This window comes from Microtus oregoni, unplaced genomic scaffold (assembly GCF_018167655.1).
Source record: "Microtus oregoni isolate MIOR12 unplaced genomic scaffold, Mior012 000013F_ref0000133, whole genome shotgun sequence".
Classification (NCBI taxonomy): Eukaryota; Metazoa; Chordata; class Mammalia; order Rodentia; family Cricetidae; genus Microtus; species Microtus oregoni.
The window spans coordinates 23,752,048-23,772,319 of NW_024543072.1; the positions used below are offsets into that span (position 1 = coordinate 23,752,048).

Here is a 20,272-nt window from a genome sequence, read left to right on the forward strand (position 1 = left end):
AAATGTACTCATTTCCCCTTCCCAGGGAGATCCAAGCATCCCATATTGAGCTCTGATTGTTATCCAGCCTCTCTGGGTCCATGGAATGTAGCATGGTTATCCTTTACTTTACAGCTAATATCCACTTATGAGTGAGTACATACCAAGTTTGTCTTTCTGGGTCTGGGTTACCTCATTCAGGATGATTTTTTCTAGCTCCATCTATTTTCCATCAAGTTTTACGATATCATTTTTAACATCTGAGTAACACTCCATTGTGTAAATTACCACATTTTCTTTGTCCATTTCTCAGATGAGGGACATCTAGATATCTAGGTTGTTTTCAGGTTCTGGCTATTATGAATAAACCTGCAATGAGCATAGTTGAGCATGTGTCCTTGTGGTAGAAAGGTGATGTGGGATTTCCCTCTGTATGCTATGATTACCATTGATAAATAAGCCACAGGTCCCACTTGTACCCACTGGAGGAAGAGATGGGTAGACAGCAATGTAGGAATACATTCAACAACATAAAGAACAATATGGCACCACCAGAAACTAGTAGTTCTACAACATCCCAACACAGAGGAAGCAGGAGAAAAATGACCTTAAAAATAACTTTATGGGGCTGGAGAGATGGCTCAGCAGTTAAGAGCAGTGGTTGCTCTTCCAGAGGTCCTGAGTTCAATTTCCATTAACTATATGGTGGCTCACAACCCATAATGAGCTCTGGTGCCCTTTCCTGGCCTGCAGGCAGACATATGGGCAGAACACTGTATATATAATAAATAGTAAAAAATAAAATAAAATAATAAAAAGCTAAACTGTTATAAAAAAGTTTAAAAAATAACTTATGAAGGTAAGTGAGGCCATTAAACAGAAAATGAAAAACTCCCTTAAATAAGTGTGGGAGAAGACAAACAAAAAAATTAGAAAAATTCAATAAATCTCTTAAAGAAAGTCAAGAGAAGCCGGGCGATGGTGGCGCACGCCTTTAATCCCAGCACTCGGGAGGCAGAGGCAGGCGGATCTCTGTGAGTTCGAGACCAGCCTGGTCTACAGAGCTAGTTCCAGGACAGGCTCCAAAGCCACAGAGAAACCCTGTCTCGAAAAACCAAAAAAAAAAAAAAAAAAAAAAAAAAAAAAAGAAAGTCAAGAGAAAACAAACAAGCAGGGAAAAGAAATGGTTCAAGACTTGAAAACTGCAATAGAGGCAATAAAGAAAATATAAACCAAGGAAATTCTGAAAATGAAAAATCTGGGTAAATAATCAGAAACTACAGAAGCAAGCATAACCAAAAGAATACAAGAGATGGAAGAAAGAATCTCAGGCACTGAAGATAAGATAGAGGTGAAATGTAGTAATAAGAGTGGTGGGGCTGCGTCCCCAGCACTCCGGCTGCCCACATGGATAGCTTATGCTCCGAAATAACAACACACAAACTGTATTCATTTAAACACTGCTTGGCCCTTTAGCTCTAGCCCTTACAGGCTAATTCTCACATCCCGATCAACCCATCTCTAATAATCTGTGAGCACCGGTCTTACTGGGAAAGGTTCAGCATGTCTAACCTGGCGGCTTGCTTCATCTTGTGCGTCTGCCAGGGAGAGCGGAGCATGGCATCTCTCTGAGGCATCTGCTCCCGAGAGCAGAGCTATCACGTCTACCCGGGAGAGGGGATCATGGCGTCTCTGCTCCAGAGCAGAGCTGTCGAGTCTGAGCTCACTTCCTCTTCCTCCCAGAATTCTGTTCTGTTTACTCCACCCACCTATGTTTTAACCTATCAGGGCCAAGGCAGTTTATTTAACCAATGACCTTCCTCCATCAGTGAAATTTAATTTCATTGGTGAAAGTAAATGTCAAATCCAACAAATTCTTAACACAAAACATCCAGGAAATCTGGGATACCATGAAAAACCTAAACAGAATAGAGATAGAAGAAATCCATCTCAAAGGCACAGAAAATATATCCAACAAAATCATAGAAGAAAACTTTCCAACCTAAACAAGGACAGGCCTATGAAAGTATAAGAAGCTTACAGAACACCAAATATTCTGGACAAAAAAAAAAAGTCCCCTTGCCACATAATAATCAAAATACTAAACATACAGAATAAAGAAAGAATATTAAGAACTGCAAAGGAAAAAAGTCAAGTCACATATAAAGGCAGACATATCAGAATTATACCCGACTTCTCAATGGAAACTATGAAAGCCAGAAGATCCTGGATAGACACTCTGCAGACACTAAGAGACCACAGATGCCAGCCCAGACTAATATACCCAGTAAAGCTTTCAATCACCACAGACAGAAAAAAAAAACAACAACAACAACAAGATATTCCATGACAAAAGCAGATTTAGGCAATACCTAGCTACAAATCCAGCCCTACAGAAAGTACTAGAAGGAAAACTCTAACCCAAGGAAGTTAGCTACACCAACAAAAACACAGGCAATAGATAATCCCACACCAGCAAAACCCAAGAAGGGAAACACATGCATATCCTACCAACAACAAAACCAAAAATAATAGGAACTAACAATCACTGATCATTAATATCTCACAATATCAATCAATGGTCTCAATTTGTCTATAAACAGACACAGGGTAACAGAATGGATATGAAAACAGGATCTATCCTTCTGTTGCATACAAGAAAGACACCTCAACTTCAAAGCAGATATTACCTCAGAGTAAAGTGTTGGAAAAAGATTTTCCAATCAAACAGACCTAAGAAACAAGCAGGTGTAGCTAGCTATCCTAATAGCAAATAAAATAGATTTAAAACTAAAATTAATAAAAAGAGATGAAGAAGGAGGTTTTGTATTTGTCACACAGAAAAAAAAAGTCCATCAAGATGAAGTCTCAGTTCTGAACATCTATGCCCCCAAATACAAGGGCACCCACATTTGTAAAAGAAACATTACTAAAACTTAAATCACACATCAAACCCCACACACCAATAGTAGGAGACTTAACACTCCACTCTCACCACTGGACAGGACTGCCAGACAGAAAGTGAACAGAGAAATAAGGGAACTAACAGATGCTATGACTCAAATAGGTTTAACAGACATCTATAGAACACTCCACCTAAGCACAAATGAATATAACTTCTTTTCAGTACCTCATAGTATCTTCTCAAAAATCAACCTGTAACAAAGCAAATATGAATAGATACAAAACAATTAGAATAACCCCTGTATCTTATCAGATCACCATGCTTTAAAGTTAGAATTCAACAGCAACACTAATTACAAAAAGTCCACAAACTCATAGAAATTGAACAATGCTCAGCCGAATCACCCCTGGGTCAAGTAAGAAATAAAGAAAGAAATTAAAGCCTTCCTAGAAGTCAATGAAAATGAATACACAGCATACACAAACTTACTGGACACTATAAGCAGTGCTAAGAGGAAAGTTCATAGCAATAAGTACCTACATAAAGAAAGTGGAGAAACCTCACACTAGTTGACTCAGAACATCTGAAAGTCCCAGAGCAAAAAGAAGCAAACTCTCCCAGGAGTAGATGACAGAAAATAATCAAATCGGGGCTGAAATCAATAAAATAGAAACAAAGAAACCAATACAGAGAGCATAGAAGACAAAGAATTGGTTCTTTGAGAAAATCAACAAGATAGACAAACCCTTATCCAAACTAACCAAAAGACAAATAGAGACTATCCAAATTAATACAATCAGAAATGAAAAGGGAGACATAACAACAGACACAGACAGACAACAGACAGAGGAAATCCAGAGAATCTTCAGGTCATACTTCAAAAACCTGTACTCCGCAAAATTGGAAATTTTAAAGGAAATGGACAATTTTCTGGATAGGTATCACATACCAAAATTAAATTGAGACCAGATAAACAATTTAAATAGACCTTTAAACCCTAAGGAATTAGAAGCAGTCATTAAAAGTTTCCAAAAAACAAAAAAACAAAAACACCCCAGGACCAGATGGTTTCAGCACAGAATTCTACCAGAATTTCAAAGAAGAACTAGTACCAATACTCCTAAATTATTCCACACAGTAAAAACAGAAGGAACATGGCCAAACTCTTTTTATAAGGGTACAGTTACCTGGATTCCCAAACCACATAAAGACTCAACCAAGAAAGAGAATTACAGACCAATCTCCCTTAAAAACACTGATGCAAAAATACTCAATAAAATACTGGCAAACTGAATCCAAGACCACATCAGAAAAGTCATCAACCATGATCAAGTATGCTTCATCACAGAGATGCAGGGATGTTTCAACATATGAAAATCTGTAAATGTAATCTGTCACATAAATAAACTGAAAAAAAAAACATGTGATCTTCTCTTTAGATGCTGAAAAGGCCTTTGATAAAATTCAACACTCCTTCATGATAAAGGCCTTGTAGAGATCAGGAATACAAGAAATATTCATAGGTGGTTTTTAAACATAAAGCAAAGAAACCAGCCTACAAACCACAATCCCAGAGAACTTAGACAATAATGAGGACACTAAGAGAGACTTACATAGATCTAATCTACATGGGAAGTAGAAAACGACAAGATCTCCTGAGTAAATTGGGAGCATGAGGACCTTGGGAGAGGGTTGAAGAGGGAGGCGAGAGGCAGGGAGGGGAGCAGAGAAAAATGTAGAGCTCAATAAAAATCAATAAAAAAGAAACATGCCTAAATATAATAAAGGCAATATACAGCAAGTCAGCAGCCAACATCAAAGTAAATGGAGAGAAACTCAAAGTGATTCCACTGAAATCAGGAACAAGACAAGACTGTCCACTCTCTCCATATCTATTCAACATAGTTCTTGAAGTTCTGGCTATAGCAATAAGACAACAAAAGGAGATCAAGGGGATACAAATTGGAAAGGAAGAAATCAAACTTTCATTATTTGTCAATGATATGATAGTATCTATAAGTGACTCCAAAAACTCTACCTGGGAACTCATACAGCTGATAAATACCTTCAGTAATATGGCAGGATACAAGATCAACTCAAAAAAAAAAAAGATCAGTATCCCTCATGTATACAGATGATAAATGTGCTGAGAAAGAAATCCGAGAAACATCACCCTTCACAATAGCCACAAACAAAATAAGATATCTTGGGGTAACTCTAACCAAACAAGTGAAAGACCTGTATGACAAGAACTTTGAAGAACAAAACTGAAGAGGATATCAGGAAATGGAAAGATCTCCCATACTCATGGATTGCTAGGACCAACATAGAAAAAATGGCAATCTTACCAAAAGCAATCTACAGATTCAATGCAATACCCATCAAAATCCCAGCGCTATTCTTCAAAGACCTCAAAAAAATAATACCAAATTTCATATGGAAAAACAAAAAATCCGGGATAGCCAAAACATTCCTGTACAATAAAGGAACTTCCAGAGAAATCACCATCCCTGACATTAAGCTCTATTACTAATGAAAACAGCTTGGTATTGGCATGAAAACAGACAGGTGAACCAATGGAATCAAATCGAAGACCGTGATAATAATCCACACACAAATGAACATTTGATTTTTGACAAAGAAGCTAAACAATATAAAATGGAAAATAGAAAGCCTCTTCAACAAATGGTGCTGGTATAATTGGATATCAACATGTAGAAGATTGTAAATGGAACCATATCTATCACCATGCACAAAACTCAACTCCAAATGTATCAAAGACTTCAACATAAACCTAATTACACTGATTCTCAGAGATGAGAAAGTGGGAAGTACACTTGAACACACTGACATGGAAGATCACTTCCTAAATATAACCCTAGTAGCACAGACAATGAGAGCAACAATTAATAAATGAGACCTCCTGAAACTGAAAAGCTTCTGGCAAAGGACTCAGCCAACAAGACAAAACAGCCTATAGAATGGGAAAAGATCTTTACTGACCCCACATCTGACAGAGGACTAATCTCCAAAATAACAGAAAGAATTCAAGAAACTAGACATCAAACTACTAAATAATTCAATTAAAAATGGAGTACAGATCTAAACACAGAATTCTCTACAGAAGAATCCCAAATGGTCAAAAGACACTTAAGAAGCTGCTTAATATCCATAGCCATCAGGGAAATGCAAATCAAAATAACTCTGAGATAATATCTTACACCTGTCAGATGGCCAAGAACAAAAACAGAAGTGACAGCTTATGTGGCGTAACGGGAACAATCCTGCATTGCTAGTGGGAGTGCAAACTTGTATAGTCACTTTGGAAATTAGTATGGTGTAGCATGATTAGTATGAACCCAAAGACAGATATTGTAGATGGAAGCTTCTGTCTAGCTCGGTTCCTCAGCTGTTCAGTTTCAAAGAAACACACAGAGGCTTATATTAATTATAAATTGTTTAGCCTATTAGCTCAGGCTTATTATTAACTAGCTCTTACAACTTAAATTAACCCATAATTTGTGTCTATGTTTGGTCATGTGGCTTGGTACCTTCTTATTAGTGAGGCATTCTCATCTTGCTTCCTCTGTGTCTGGCTAGCAACTGTATCTCTCTGCCTTTCCTCTTCCCAGAATTCTCTTAGTTTCTTTGCCCTACCGATTCTTCCTGCCTGGCTACTGGTCAATCAGCATCTTATTAAACCAATACAAGTGATAAATCTTTACAGTGTACAAAAGCATTATCCCACAGCAGTCCCCCCCCCCCACTTTTTTTTTCTTTTCAAAACAAGACCCTAAATCTATTCTCCCTTGCTTGGCTATTTATTTATTTATTTATTTATTACCATTATCCATAACAATTTGTAACCAACACACTAAACAAAGACAAACACCTATAATCCCTTTTAGGGGAGGGAGGAAATGTGGGTATAGTTTTCTAGGCTGCTTCCTGCTCATTGGGGGCACTTTTAATCTTATGAAAACCCGAAGAAAATTTAGGATTATGGTCAGGAACTGTCTGGAATATTCTTTGAAGCTTGATCATTTCAGCCAGCAGTCTTGAGACTGTCCCAAATGAAGAACTCAGAGGATACTGCAACAGAGGTGCTCTGAAAGATTAGATCATCTGGGCCATCACCCATTGGAGATTTTTCAAGGGGGTCTTCCTCAATCAAACCTTATTTTTCTTAACCTAGAATGAATCCCACCACCTCTTATTTTCTGTGGAAGCAAAAACAGAACCTCTTTCCAAAAGTAACATATCTTTAAACTTTAATTTTGAAGTCAAGGTATTTCCAAAATATATAGATTGGATTAATCCAGCATCATTTATAGTCAAATGTCTTTTTAGTAGCTTTTGCTCCTTCCTCAGCAGTCAAGCAATTCAAAGACAACCCAATAATATACAGCATCCAGAGTCTCTGTATACTTTCCATCTTTAAGTGACCTTTTTTTCTTACTCTTATTTATTTTTATTTTTTAACTTTTTAGTTTTTTGAGACAAGGTTTCTCTGTGTATCTTTGGCTGTTCTAGAACTCACTCTACAGAGCAGGCTGGCCTCAAACTCACAGAGCTCCACCTGCCTCTGACTTCCAAGTGTTGGGATTAAAGGTGTGTGCCACCACGCCTGGCTACTGTATTTCTTTCTTTCTTTTATTTTCTCCTGAGGACTTTCTCTTTTATTTTCTTTCCCAAGTCTATGTACATTTTAAAACACACTACAAATTGTTTAGAGGTTTGGTTTTTTTTTTTCCATCTGAATCTGTCTTTACTGTATCTCTTTCTGAGTACATGAGTCTTAAATCTGCTACATGGTTAGGATTAAAGCTGTGGCTTTGGTAACTAGTTCCACCCCATACCTTAGCTTTCTGAGAGTCTAACTTCATGGTGGAGGTACAGGCAGGAGCCACATTTATTGCCACAACTTTGTGGAATTTCTAGGTCCATGCCACCAAGAAGCATACCACTGGCTATTCATAAATACCACTTAAGTGTTTTGTGGCAGGACCTCTTAAAAGCACTGCCAAGCAGTTTTTGCTGCTAATGCTGAGTCAAGAAGCCTTTCCTAAAGGAGTCATGTCTCTGCTAGCTGCCAGCAAACAGAGCCTACCGGAGAAAAGACAGTTACCAAGAAGCTGCACTTGACTCTGTTCTTGTCTGTCTAAAATTTTTTTTAAAGCTTTCTCGGGCTTTATGTGGAAATTCTTGCCAAACATTTGGTTGCTATTTGTAGAACAATTAATATAAACCTAGAGACAGATATTGGGATTCAACCTGAAGGCCAGAAAAGCAAAACAGCCATCTACTGGTTCTTACCTCTACCTCAGTTTAAAGTGCCATGGCAATCCTGCTCCAGGAATCCCAGAAGGAGACTGTGTGTGAGAGCTGTCTCCACCTGTTTTATATTCCTCTCTAGGGCTGGGATTAAAGGCGTTCAGCACTGCTGCCTGGCTTCTATGGCAAACTAGCATGGCTACTGGGATTAAAGGTGTTACCACTGCCTAGTCTGTAAGGCTTATCAGTGGGACTGTTTTACCCTCCGAACTTCAGGCAAGCTTTATTTATTAAAATACAAATAAAATATCACTGTATTATGGCAGTGTTTTTAGAAAACTGGGACTCAATCTACCTCAAGACCCAGCAATACCACTCTTGGGCTTATACCCAAAGGATGTATACTCACACCACAAGGACATTTGCTCAACTATGTTCATAGATGCATTATTCATAATAGCCAGAACCTGGAAACAACCAAGATGCCCCTCAACCTAAGAGCAGATAAAGAAAATGTGGTACATTACACAATGGAGTTCTACTCAGGGTAAAAAAAATTAATTAGTTAATTAATTAATTAAAATGACATCTTGAAATTTGTAGGCAAATGGATAGAACTAGAAAAAAAAATCACCCTGAGTGAGGTTACCCAGACCCAGAAAGACAAACACAGTATGTACTCACTCATAAATGGATAAAGCAAAGGATAACCAGCCTACAGTCCACAACCTCAGAGACGTTAGGAAACACGGAGGACCTTAAGAGAAACATCCATGGATGCCCTTGGGAAGGGGAAATAGACAAAAATCTCCTGAGTAAAGTGGTTTTTTGAAAGGGGGAGGGGAGGGTTTAAAGGGACTGGGGAGGGGGGGAAGGGAAGGGGGAGAAGAATATGAGGGATTAGAAGGTGGACTTGGGGAAGGACAGAGAGGGAGAGCAAGGAAAGAAGTATCTTTATAGAGGGGGCCGTTATGATGTTAGTGAGAAACCTGGCACTAAGGAAATTCCCGGGAATCTACAAGGATGGCCCCAGCTAAGACCCTAAGCAATAGTGGAGAAGAAGCCTTAGCCACCCTTTTGCTGTAAGCAGACTACCTTAACTGACACCATAGAACCTTCATCCAGTAACTGTTGGAAGCAGATGCAGAGATCCACAGCTAAGCTCTGGGCCGAGCTCCTGGAGTCCAGTTGTAAGAGGGAGAAGGGATAATATGAGCAAAGGGTCAAGATCATGATGGGACACCCACAGAAACAGCTGGCCTGAGCAAACGGGAGCTCACTGGTTCTGGAGTGACAGATAGGGAACCTGCATATAACTCAACTAGGCCCTCTGAATGTGGGTGACAGTTGTGTGACTTGGGGACACTGGCTGTGGAACCAGTATTTATCCCAAGTGCACATACTGGCTCTTTGAACCCTATTCCCTATGCTCAGCCTAGATACAGAAAAGAGGGCCTTGATCCTGCCTCAAGTGACGTGGAAGATTTTGTTGACTCTCCATGGGAAGCCTCACCCTCTCTAAGGAATGGCTGGGGAGTGGGGTTGGGGGAAGGTGGGGAGAGCAGGAGGAGGGATGGGAGAGGGAATATATATGTATATATATATATATATATATATATATATATACATACATATATATATATATATATATATATATATGTGACTTGAAGTTCTTTGTCTTACAGGTCTTTTACTCGCTTGGTTAGAGTCATCTCAAGATATTTTATATTACTTGAGGTTAATGCGAAGGGTGTATTTCCCTGATTTCTTTCTCAGCCCATTTGTCATTTGTATATAGGAGGGCTACAATTTTTTTTTAAGTTAACTTTGTTCTCAGACACTTTGCTGACGTTGTTTATCAAAGGCACGAGTTTCCTGGTAGAATTTCGGGGATTGCTTATGTATACTATTATATTATCTGTGAATAGCGATTCTTTGACTTCTTCCTTTCCAACTTGTATCCCCTTGATCGCCTTTTTGTCATGAGTCACCATTTTAGGGTGACTTCTGTTGCATCCCAGCCACAGCAGGTTCGTACATTCCAGGGTAGGGGCATGAGGATTAGAAATGTTAGGTAGGAGGTGCAGAGAAAAGAAGACACACAGAGACACGGGATAGTACCAGGAGGGCAACTCAGCAGATCCTGAATGCTGAATTCTCTGAATTCTGAGTTAGCACACATTTAGTTTTCAAACACTTTTACCCCAATACCAAAGGGGGAAAGAAGGCAAAACACAGCTTTAACATGATACAAGGGGCAACCAGAACAGGTACTTGCTCCAATACTTGAGACAGCAAGCCATTTAACTCCAAAGTAAAGTATTGGATGCTTGGGCAGTGAACCCACCCTAGACCAAGTTTACTGCAGGCAACCACGCCCTAAGTCAAACCTCCTATTTTAAAAGAAGAAGCAAAAGTAAGCTTGAATTCTCTGACCTTTGAGGGTGGAACGGACCCACCTGAACAGGCTAATGTTCAAAACACCAAGTAACCACATCCTAGGTCAGGATATCTTCTTTTGTAGCCACACCTGTGGGCAGCAACTTTGAAAGAGCAAAAATAAGCTCAAACTCTCTGACCTTCAAACAAGGCAAAACAGGTTCACATTTTTGGGTTCCCGTACCTTTCGTTGTCTTTATTGCTCTAGCTAGAACTTCAAGTACTATTTTTTATATGTAATTTTTTTCCGTTTATTTATTTATTAAAGATTTCTGTCTCTTCCCCGCCACCTCCTCCCATTTCCCTCCCCCAATCAAGTTCCCCTCCCTTGTCAGCCCATAGAGCTATCAGGGTTCCCTGCCCAGTGGGAAGTCCAAGGACCACCCACCTCCATCCAGGTCTAGTAAGGTGAGCATCCAAACTGCCTAGGCTCCCACAAAGCCAGTACGTGCAGTAGGATCAAAAACCCACTATATTGAATGCACCAAATGCACTGCCTTATCTTTTTCCTGATTTTAGTGGGAATGCATTGAGTTTCTCTCCATTTGATTTGATGTTTGGTGGCTGCTGGAATGCTGATTATTACATTCATTATGTTTAGGTTTGCCCCTTGTATCCAAGATCTCTCCAACTTTTATCACGAAAGGGTGTTGGATTTTGTCAGAGACTTTTTCCGCATGTAATGGGATGGTTATGTGTTTTTCTTTCTCATTCAGTTTGTTTATATGGTGAATTACATTGACAGATTTTCATATGGTTTTTTTCTCTGAAGCTTGTATAAATTTTATTTATTACTGTAAATACTAAAATCACATTGAAAACACCTTATTAAAATCAAGTTCCAAATCACCTACTAGAGAAAAATCACTATGGCATCCAGTTTCTTTGATTGAACCTGCTTAACAAAAGAGGCAAAAGACATGGTTTGTGATGAAAGTTACGATTCAAATGCTAAGTATTTCCAAGCTTTAATAAAGTAATATACCAATTCCAAGTACCAAGCATGATATCAAAATTCAAATTCATTGGTTTACTCTTAATAAGCATCAAAATCAAATTCTGTTCATTGAATTCTATCTTACTCGTTTTACACAATGCATTCAAAGGTGTTCGAATTAGGAAAAAGTAGCCATTGAATGCATCATGTATAAAAATGCAATTAACATTTCAAAACCACACTTAAAAGAGAAAATACCTGAAAAGTTAATTCTATTCATAAAATTATCTGAAAAAATATCATCCTGCCGATAAAAATACATTTCTTGTATATACATGTAGATTTCTATATGAAAGATAGGATTTAGCTCCCAAAAGAAAAGGGCTGACTCCTGATCAAGACATCTTAGCTTGCCAAACCCATGTGATTACCACTGTGAAGAGAATTGAAAACAGAAGGAGAAAGGGGTTAGGTTAAAGGAAGAAGAGTTTAGGCACCCTCTCTGGAGAAGTGTCAGAGCTGGGTAAAAAGCAGGAGGTGAAGGCAGAAATGACACACAGAGGACAAAAAAGGCCTCAGCTCTGACTGAAAATGGAGATTCAAGCAAAGTTGAGCAAATATGATACAGTTGCAGTGAGATGCTTAAAACCAGAATCTGGTGGTTACAGTTATAGAATCTCAATTAATCAGCTTAAAATGGAATCAGACAAACATCTAAAATTTCATCAAGGACCATATTACATTGGCTAGATATAACTCAGCATGATAGTATCATTAAAAAAAAACAAAAATAAAAACAAAAAAACCTGCTCCAAATAACATCAATTCATTAAAAAACATTTGAATCAGATCATATTCATCAAAGCTTAAAAAGTCCCTGGCTGGCTGCGAGAGACAGTATAGTACTCTAGATAGAAATCCTATTGAGCGGTACCAGTGCCAGAACTCTACTGTACTCTAGACAGGCTCTGCACTGTGGACTTTTCAAATGACAGGACCAGGCTGTGTCCAGAAAAATATCCTATTGCTTTGCTGACAATGAATTAAACTGAGATTGTTTAGAACAACCCCATTTGTGCTGGGGAAGGTAAGAAGTTAAATAAGATAAAGAAATGTCACCGACACTTCATGCAAACTAGAGCATTCAAGTTCTTTGCTTCCTAGTTAATGCTGTATGCAGAAGTATCCTTTACATGACATTTTCCTAGCAAAAAGGTTCCCATTTCTTCGCACATGAGAATAATTGTATTATTTGGGATCCTTGATCATTATAAATCACTTGCTGTCTCTTTACAAAGACAAAGTTCTTTCATTTTACCCAAATCCTATACTGACAACCAAGGTGCTAAATTTTAGGAATGTCTGAAGAAACTACATTAACCTTAAAACAAAAAAATGTTTTTGGCCAAATTTCAGACATACGTAATTAAAAAACTGACTGGCCCCACCAGGTTAAAGATGAAGGGAGGCCCTAAGAACTCTAAAGAGCTTACACACACGAGTGAGTGTCACTTTTACATCCTAGTTTTATTAAATATTGCTTCTTTGGGATATGTTTAACAGCTCCCAAAATCCTTCTGTGTAAGGATTCAAAGCGGTCATATTAAAATACAGCTTCAATAGAAAGTTTGTCACAGTTTTACAGTATTCAAAAATGACAGACCTGCCTTAAAAAAAAATCAAAAAAGACCATTATACCCAAAACATAAAAGAAAAATTAAACAAACAAGTTTGGCATTTTCATTACTTTATAGTATAAAATGAAATATTAAACTTATTACTGGCAAGCAGACACTGATCTGTTACCTAGTTTGAAATATGTCACATTTAAACATACTATACAAGTTCACTATTCAAAAGATTGATGGTCTTTTGGATGAAAAGTAGTACACCCTGAAAAATGTTGCCAGTTTAAAATATTTAGCTCTTACGATCTAAAAAAAAAGAAAAAGAAAGAAAGAAAGTCCTTTTCCTTTTAAAAACTGATGGCCGAATTCAGCCTCTGTGTTTGTGTGTGTGTGTGTGTGTGTGTGTGTGTGTGTGTGTGTGTGTCAGCTTCCTGGATTAAAAACAATAGTGTCTACGGACGCCCACCAGGGGGAAGTGTAAGATTAGCCATTAAATCCCGAACAGCTGCAAATATTGTACATTCACCTTGTCGCAGTGGGTTCATCTCTGCAAACCTCTTCAGAATGTTGCTGACCATCATGGGCGCAGTGGCAGAAGAGTTCTGCTGTCTGGGAATGTCTGCCTGCTGGGTGGTACCTGAAGCCATGTCATAAATGATGGGAACTATTATACTGACAGGCTCTTGGGGAGGGACTGATGTCTTCTGAGTCAGCTGAAGAAAAAAGAGCATTTTGGATTTCAACACCACGGCTGGTGTCCCAGGAGGTGCAATCGGCGGTGCGCTGGGAGGAATGGTGAGGCAGAACTGAACATTCCATTGTAGCTGGGTCGCTTGCTCTGGGAACAGCTCCAACTTCATAACATGCACACAGTCACGGAGGATGTGTGTTGGTGCTCCCAACAGCTTGGTGAAGGCTATGAGTGTGTTGGCTTTAAACGGTGGTCCTGCAACTCTTGTTTCGAAGAATTTCTCCAACACTTGAAGCTCATCAGGTTTCCACTGTCCGGCATTTTCAGGTGTTACTTTCAGCTGAAGGGTCTGGTTGGTTTTGGGACTAAGGGCTACTCTGCATTTCAGGGCATCTGTCTTGAACATGATTACACCGGGTTCGTTGGAGTTGATCAGCTGCAACGTTTCCTGCTGAATAATTCGTTGAAGGTGTCGTCTCATGATGACAGAGCCGAGGAATCTCTCAAGTGGCGAACAGAGGTAACTGCCTGCCAGGCCAGGCACAAGGCCCGGCGTTGGAGAGGGTAACAGTAAGATGTTCAAGGCACTGTGAGTGAGGATGGTGGGTATGGATGCTGCCCAGGAGCGCTGAGGTAGTTTGCGAGGTGGAGGCATGTTGGTTGGCATTGGCTGGGAACTTGTGCCAGCTCGAGGAGAATGAGAAGCATCCGGAAGAGGAGAGTGTAGAGACGGGTTGGCTGGTGACATTCCAGGCAAACGGGTTGCTGGAGAGGGTCCGGACACTTGAGGAGATCCAGGCCAGTTTCCTGCTCGTCCACTCGGTGACACCATAGTGTACGGAGAACTAGGGTCAAGGGCTCCTGGAGACTGGGTGTGGATCATAGACGGAGACTGGTTGACTGTGCTGTGGTAGGACGCAGGAGGGGAAGTAAGAGGGTAAGCGCCTGAACTTCCCGGCTGCTTTGGAAACGGCTGTTGCTGAGATGTCTGGAGCTGTGATAGTAAAGAGTCCATTATATCCCCTCCTATAGGAGAAGGGGGGTTATCATCCTCGTTTACAGATCTTCTCCGAGCATCCTGATTGCTGTCAACAAACATGTTGAGGAATGTCTTCAATCCGGGCGCAGGATAGAAGCCTTCAACTAACTTGCTGTTATCAAAAAGACTATAGGCACCATCCCGTATTGCCACGACCCCTCGACTACAGCAGTATATATCAATGCAGTACATGTTCCTGAAGGCCAGTCTGATGTGGGTGGATGACTGCGGGAGAATGGAGAAACACTGGTAGGCAGTGTTAGTTCTCTGAGTCAAGCCCAACATCGGCACAGTAGGGAGTTTGTTGATGGCATTCAGCGGCGCCTGGGTATCAAACAGCACCTGTAACAGCTGAACCACGTTTGGTGTTCTGTTGAACATTTCCTGAAGCTGGTGGAGAATGGTATTGTGACAGTTACTGCACCCAGAGTTTGGACCAACTGTTCCCAAAGAAATGTGAAATTTCTGGTGAATGGAATTCCACTGGATACTAATTGAGCTTCCTTTGGTGGTTCCATAACACAAGACGAGTTTTCGGTAATTATAAACACGAACCTCGGAGAAAATATTCAGATGAGCAGGTATGTCTGGTAGAGAACGGGCAAACTCCAACACACACTCATATAATCGGGCAATGCTGTTCCAGTCATTAAGAAACATTTCAACTACTTTTCTACCACCAACAGGTTCAGACAACAGATTTTCATACGTGAGGTAAACACGTCGGGATGGTCCTTGCTCCCTGGTGGAAGTGCCATTAAGTGGACAGTTTGCGAACACTAACTCTGCCACCCATGTGCGGTTGTTTCTACCTTGTAATCGGAAAGTGCAATCAAGAAGAGAGCGGTCCAGGGCCTTTTGGGTGTCCTCGTTTACTCCCTTGCAGGGAGGAATTTTTAATAAGCGAATTGCATGGCTGAAGCCATCACCTTCCACTTGTACTCCCTGATGCGGTATCTCCAGGTTGGACAGCTCCATTCGAAGCCCTATAAACGGCATGTTGGTGTCACACATAGCGACAAAATGAGCTAGAACTTTATCGAAGGCACACGTGTCTCCTGACAGTTTGGCTTTCTTGCTTTCGACTGGACACGGGTCATCAGACCTCTTGTGCTTGGTACCAGTTCTGGTCTGTTTCCCAGTCTTCGTGGAGGAGACCAAGTCCTGGATGTTGTCCTTGAATTGCTGCAGGAGCAGTGCCGTGACGGGGCTGTCGTCACCATCTGGAGTGCTCACAGACATGATGTAATACTTGTATTCTAGCTGGGTGGGCTTATCGGGAGCCTCAAGCATTTCCACAACTATGTAGTACTGTGGAAGGCGGGTAAGCTTAATGAACAGCTTGTTCTTGGAGAGGTTTCCAACGGGATGCGTCGAGCAGTTGGAAAGCTGTAGCGTTTCTGTGGTTACCGTAGGCAGATGTTTTATGGACTGCTTGCAACGCCGCTGTCCAAGCCAAAACTTAAGCTGCTGGATCCAAGGGATGATCCGCTTCATATCATCATTCACAGATTTTTCCATTTCCTCCAGAGTGGCCTGGTCAAGTCCATAAAGCATCAACTGGAACATTCCAGAATGCAAATCGACAAAAACGTGCAGGCACTCCGAATTACCACAGGGCTCCAAGATGGGAACAATAAGAGCCGGAAGTGCAGTCTCTATGGAAGAGTTTTCGTTAGCATTGAAGCTTCTAAGAACGGCCTTCAGTTCCTGCAGCTTCTGGTGGGCTCTCGCATGGACACTGTCAATCAGGAGCTTTTCTATTGACAGGTGGTCAATCTTCATAGCTCTTTCGACTAATTTAGAATCCGAAGCTGGCAAAGGAGGATCGTGAAAAATCTGTAAAGGCTTGGAGACATCATTCTCATCCATTTTAATTGTCACCTTGTGAACAGACGCTGTGCCTGTTTTTCTCCCTAGAACCTGTTGGTTCCAAACTGAGAGAGAGAGGCACTTTCCAGCATGATACCTGTCCACTTGCACAAGGTCACCCCACCTCTCTCGGATCAACATCAGAGTCTGGGAGTGTAACACTTCCAACTGAAGAGACAAGCAGAAGCAATGCAGGCAGTTGTACATATCCTGAAGAGGCTTCTCATCAGCAAAAAGCCGGGACTGCACCAACTGATGCAGAAAGTCGATTTGCATGCTATGAACCAAAGCTCGGCCATCTCCCGTTTCCTTATCCTCAACTAGGATTTCTAGCTTGAGCAGGCGCCACGGGACTTCCGGATCATCCCCCATGACTGTCAAGGTTGCCTCGAATTCTCCATCAACTCGAAACTTCACGCGGCCATTTGCCACTGTAAGATTCGCGAGCTGCGGAGGAAGCTCTGTTGTGACAAGCCGATGTCTGAGAATCTGATTAAGCTGATGAAGCGTGGCTTGTTTCTCAGTTTTGGTAATGGGGTCTGGAGGAATAATTTTATCCCTGATGCAGGTTGGAAGTCGTGGATAAGAGCCAGTAGTCAGCACATCAATGGCATACGGGATAGCAAAACTAGGCAGGCGCGCATGGATCAGTGCATCTCTAGCTAAGGAGGCCAAGCGGTCAGCGGTGTCCACAAACAAGAGAGCTTGCTGATCCAAAAAGCTTGAGATCATCGCACACTTTTCTACTTTGCCAGCATCATTAGCCCATTTGACTAAAGCTAATAATCGAACGAAGAGTTGCCGGGTCCGGCTAGCAAACTGTACAATTTCTATTTTCCTTTCCACATCAGATTTCCTTGGTAATAAGTCCGTCAAGACCAAGAGCTCCGAGTAGGCCCGGTGCAGCAGAAATTCAATCAGCGTGCTAAGCCGGTAACCAGGGCTAGCCGCGGCCGCAGCTGCCGCCGCCAGCGCGGCTCCCGGCGGCGGAGGAGCCGGGGCGGACGCCGAGCCGCTGCCCCCGCCCGGAGGGATTACCTGGTGGTTCTCCTGCTGCACTGGGGCCATGGCGACGCACAGCCAGGCTCGGCGCGACCGATGCGGCCTGGAGCCTCCTCCCGGGGGTCGGTGACCTTACCAAGGCGGCGCGGGTAGTGCGGCCGCCGATCTCAGCGCCAGGCCGTCTCTGAACAGGAAGCAGAGTCCGGGCTGCGGAGGCCCGCCCCCAAGATGGGCCGGGCCGGGCCGAGCGCGGGCCGGGCGGGCGGAGGGGCGGGCCGGGAGGACCGGGGGGCCGGCCCGGAGGGCGGAGGGGCGGGCCGGGAGGACCGGGGGGCCGGCCTGGAGGGCGGAGGGGCGGGCCGGGAGGACCGGGGGGCCGGCCCGGAGGGCGGAGGGGCGGGCCGGAAGGACCGGGGGCGCCGGCCCGCCGCGGCGGAAGGGAGTGAGTGTGCTCTAGTGGCTGCTCAGGCCGCCGATTTTTATAAGTTTAACCCTTCCTGCCTCTCTGGGGTGGAGCCTTCTTGATCATGGTGGATTTTTGTTGTTGTTGATGTTTTCTTGGATTTGGTTTGGGAGTATTTTATTTAGTATTTTTGCTTCAGTGTTAGTGAGGGAAATGGTTCTGTGATTCTTTCTTTGTTGTATCTTTGTGAGGTTTTGGTATCTGGATGACTGTGGCCTCAAAAAGATTTTGGCAGTGTTCGTTCTGTTTCTATTTTTCGTAATAGTTTGAGAAATATTGTGCCCATAAGTTTGTGCCTTCATTTTCATTGAATTTTCGGAAGTCTTTCATTTCTTTATTTCTGCCTTTAACTCGGCAGTTATTCAGCAGAGAGTTGTTCAGTTTCCCTCAGTTTATAACCTTTCTTGTTTCTATTATTGTTGACACTTTGCTAGAGGTTTTTATTAGTTCTAAGAGAGTTTGGTGGAGTCGCTAGGATTTTTTTTTATGTATAGGATCCTATCATCTGCAAAACAGGATGCTTTCATCTTTTTTTTTTCAAATTTGTCTGGCTTTTATTTCCTTCTTTTCTCAAGGTTCTATCTATAGCATTAAGTACATTGATGAGTAATGGAGAGAGTGGACATGTTTGTCTTGTTCCTGATCTTAGTGTGACTGCTTTGAGTTAACCTGCATTTAGTTGGCTGTGTTTGTGATATATAGCCTTTATACAGCTGAGTTTCAATGCAGCATGCTACCTCGAAGCAGATACCCTGGTCTTTCAGATCTTACAAATTCCCATCCCTCTTCCATGATGTTTGTTGGGCTTTCTGTGCCTGGGTTGTATTGTAGATGTACCAAAGGGGGCTGAGTATCCACCAAGGCTGAGTATCCAACTGTTTTTGCTCTTTGCATTTGGACCAGTTGTGTCTTTTTTTTTCTTTCTTTCTTTCTTTTTTTTTTTTTCGGTTTGGTTTGGTTTTGGTTTGGTTTGGTTTTTCGAGACAGGGTTTCTCTGTGGCTTTGGAGCCTGTCCTGGAACTAGCTCTTGTAGCTCAAGCTGGCCTCAAACTCACAGAGATCCGCCTGCCTCTTCCTCCCGAGTGCTGGGATTAAAGGCGTGCCCACCACTGCCCGGCCAGTTGTATCTTTCTGTGATGTTCTGATGCTGCAAAAGAAGCTTCTTTGCTTTAATTCTTTTAGATCTTTTATGTTATAGAAAGTTTTATTTCTTGTTCAACTATAATGCTGGGTGCTGTAGTCTAAGTTGGCAGCCCTGGTCTTTGGCAACTTGAAGTGTGTAGCTCCAGACTCTTCTGCTATTTAAGCTTTCTATTGAGAACCCAGTTGTATTCAGATGTATTTGTGTGTGATTTGTTTTTCTTTTACTTTTATTCAGTACCCTGCCTTTGTTCTGTTTACTTAGTGTTTTAACTACATTTCTGTTTTCTTGGACGTCACTCAGGCAGGCACTTATTATCTTGTTTAAGTTCATTGAACTATATTTTGGGCGGTGTTGGCGCATGCCTTTAATCCCAGCACTAGAGAGGCAGAGGCAGGAGGATTTCTGTGAGTTCGAGGCCAACCTGGGCTACAAGAGCTAGTTCCAGGACAGGCTCCCAAAGCTACAGAGAAACCCTGTCTCGGGAAAAAAAAAAATCTTTGAAGCCAACAAGTGTTTGCCAGGCGGTGGTGGCACACGCCTTTAATCCCAGCACTTGGGAGGCAGAGGCAGGTGGATCTCTGTGAGTTCGAGGCCAGCCTGGTCTACAAGAGTTAGTTCCAGGATAGGCTCCAAAGCTACAGAGAAACCCTGTCTCAAAAAATCAAAAAAAAAAAAAGTTCATTGAACTATTTTTGCAGGTGTTTTTAAGTGACTTTAAGTTATTTTATGGATTTATTATTGTTATTTTGAATTTTGTGTTTTGCGGTTCATTTGCATAATTCTCACTGGAGAACTGTTTCTATTCCACTAGCAGGCCTGCGTGGGTACAGACTGTCTTTGTCGTCTATGTTGTGTCTTGGGAATGTGATCCTGGCATCTGAACTTCCTTGAGTTGTGTT

General features: G+C 41.7%; 1 protein-coding gene across 1 annotated transcript; it reads right to left on the reverse strand.

The window, feature by feature from the left end:
• Positions 1-11,549: 11,549 nt before the first annotated feature.
• Positions 11,550-17,931, reverse strand: LOC121455284 (mediator of RNA polymerase II transcription subunit 14-like). The gene has a single exon (XM_041662932.1). It carries the CDS (start codon positions 17,830-17,832, stop codon positions 13,615-13,617), a length of 4,218 nt encoding a protein of 1,405 aa, XP_041518866.1. The 5' UTR covers positions 17,833-17,931; the 3' UTR covers positions 11,550-13,614.
• Positions 17,932-20,272: the final 2,341 nt, after the last annotated feature.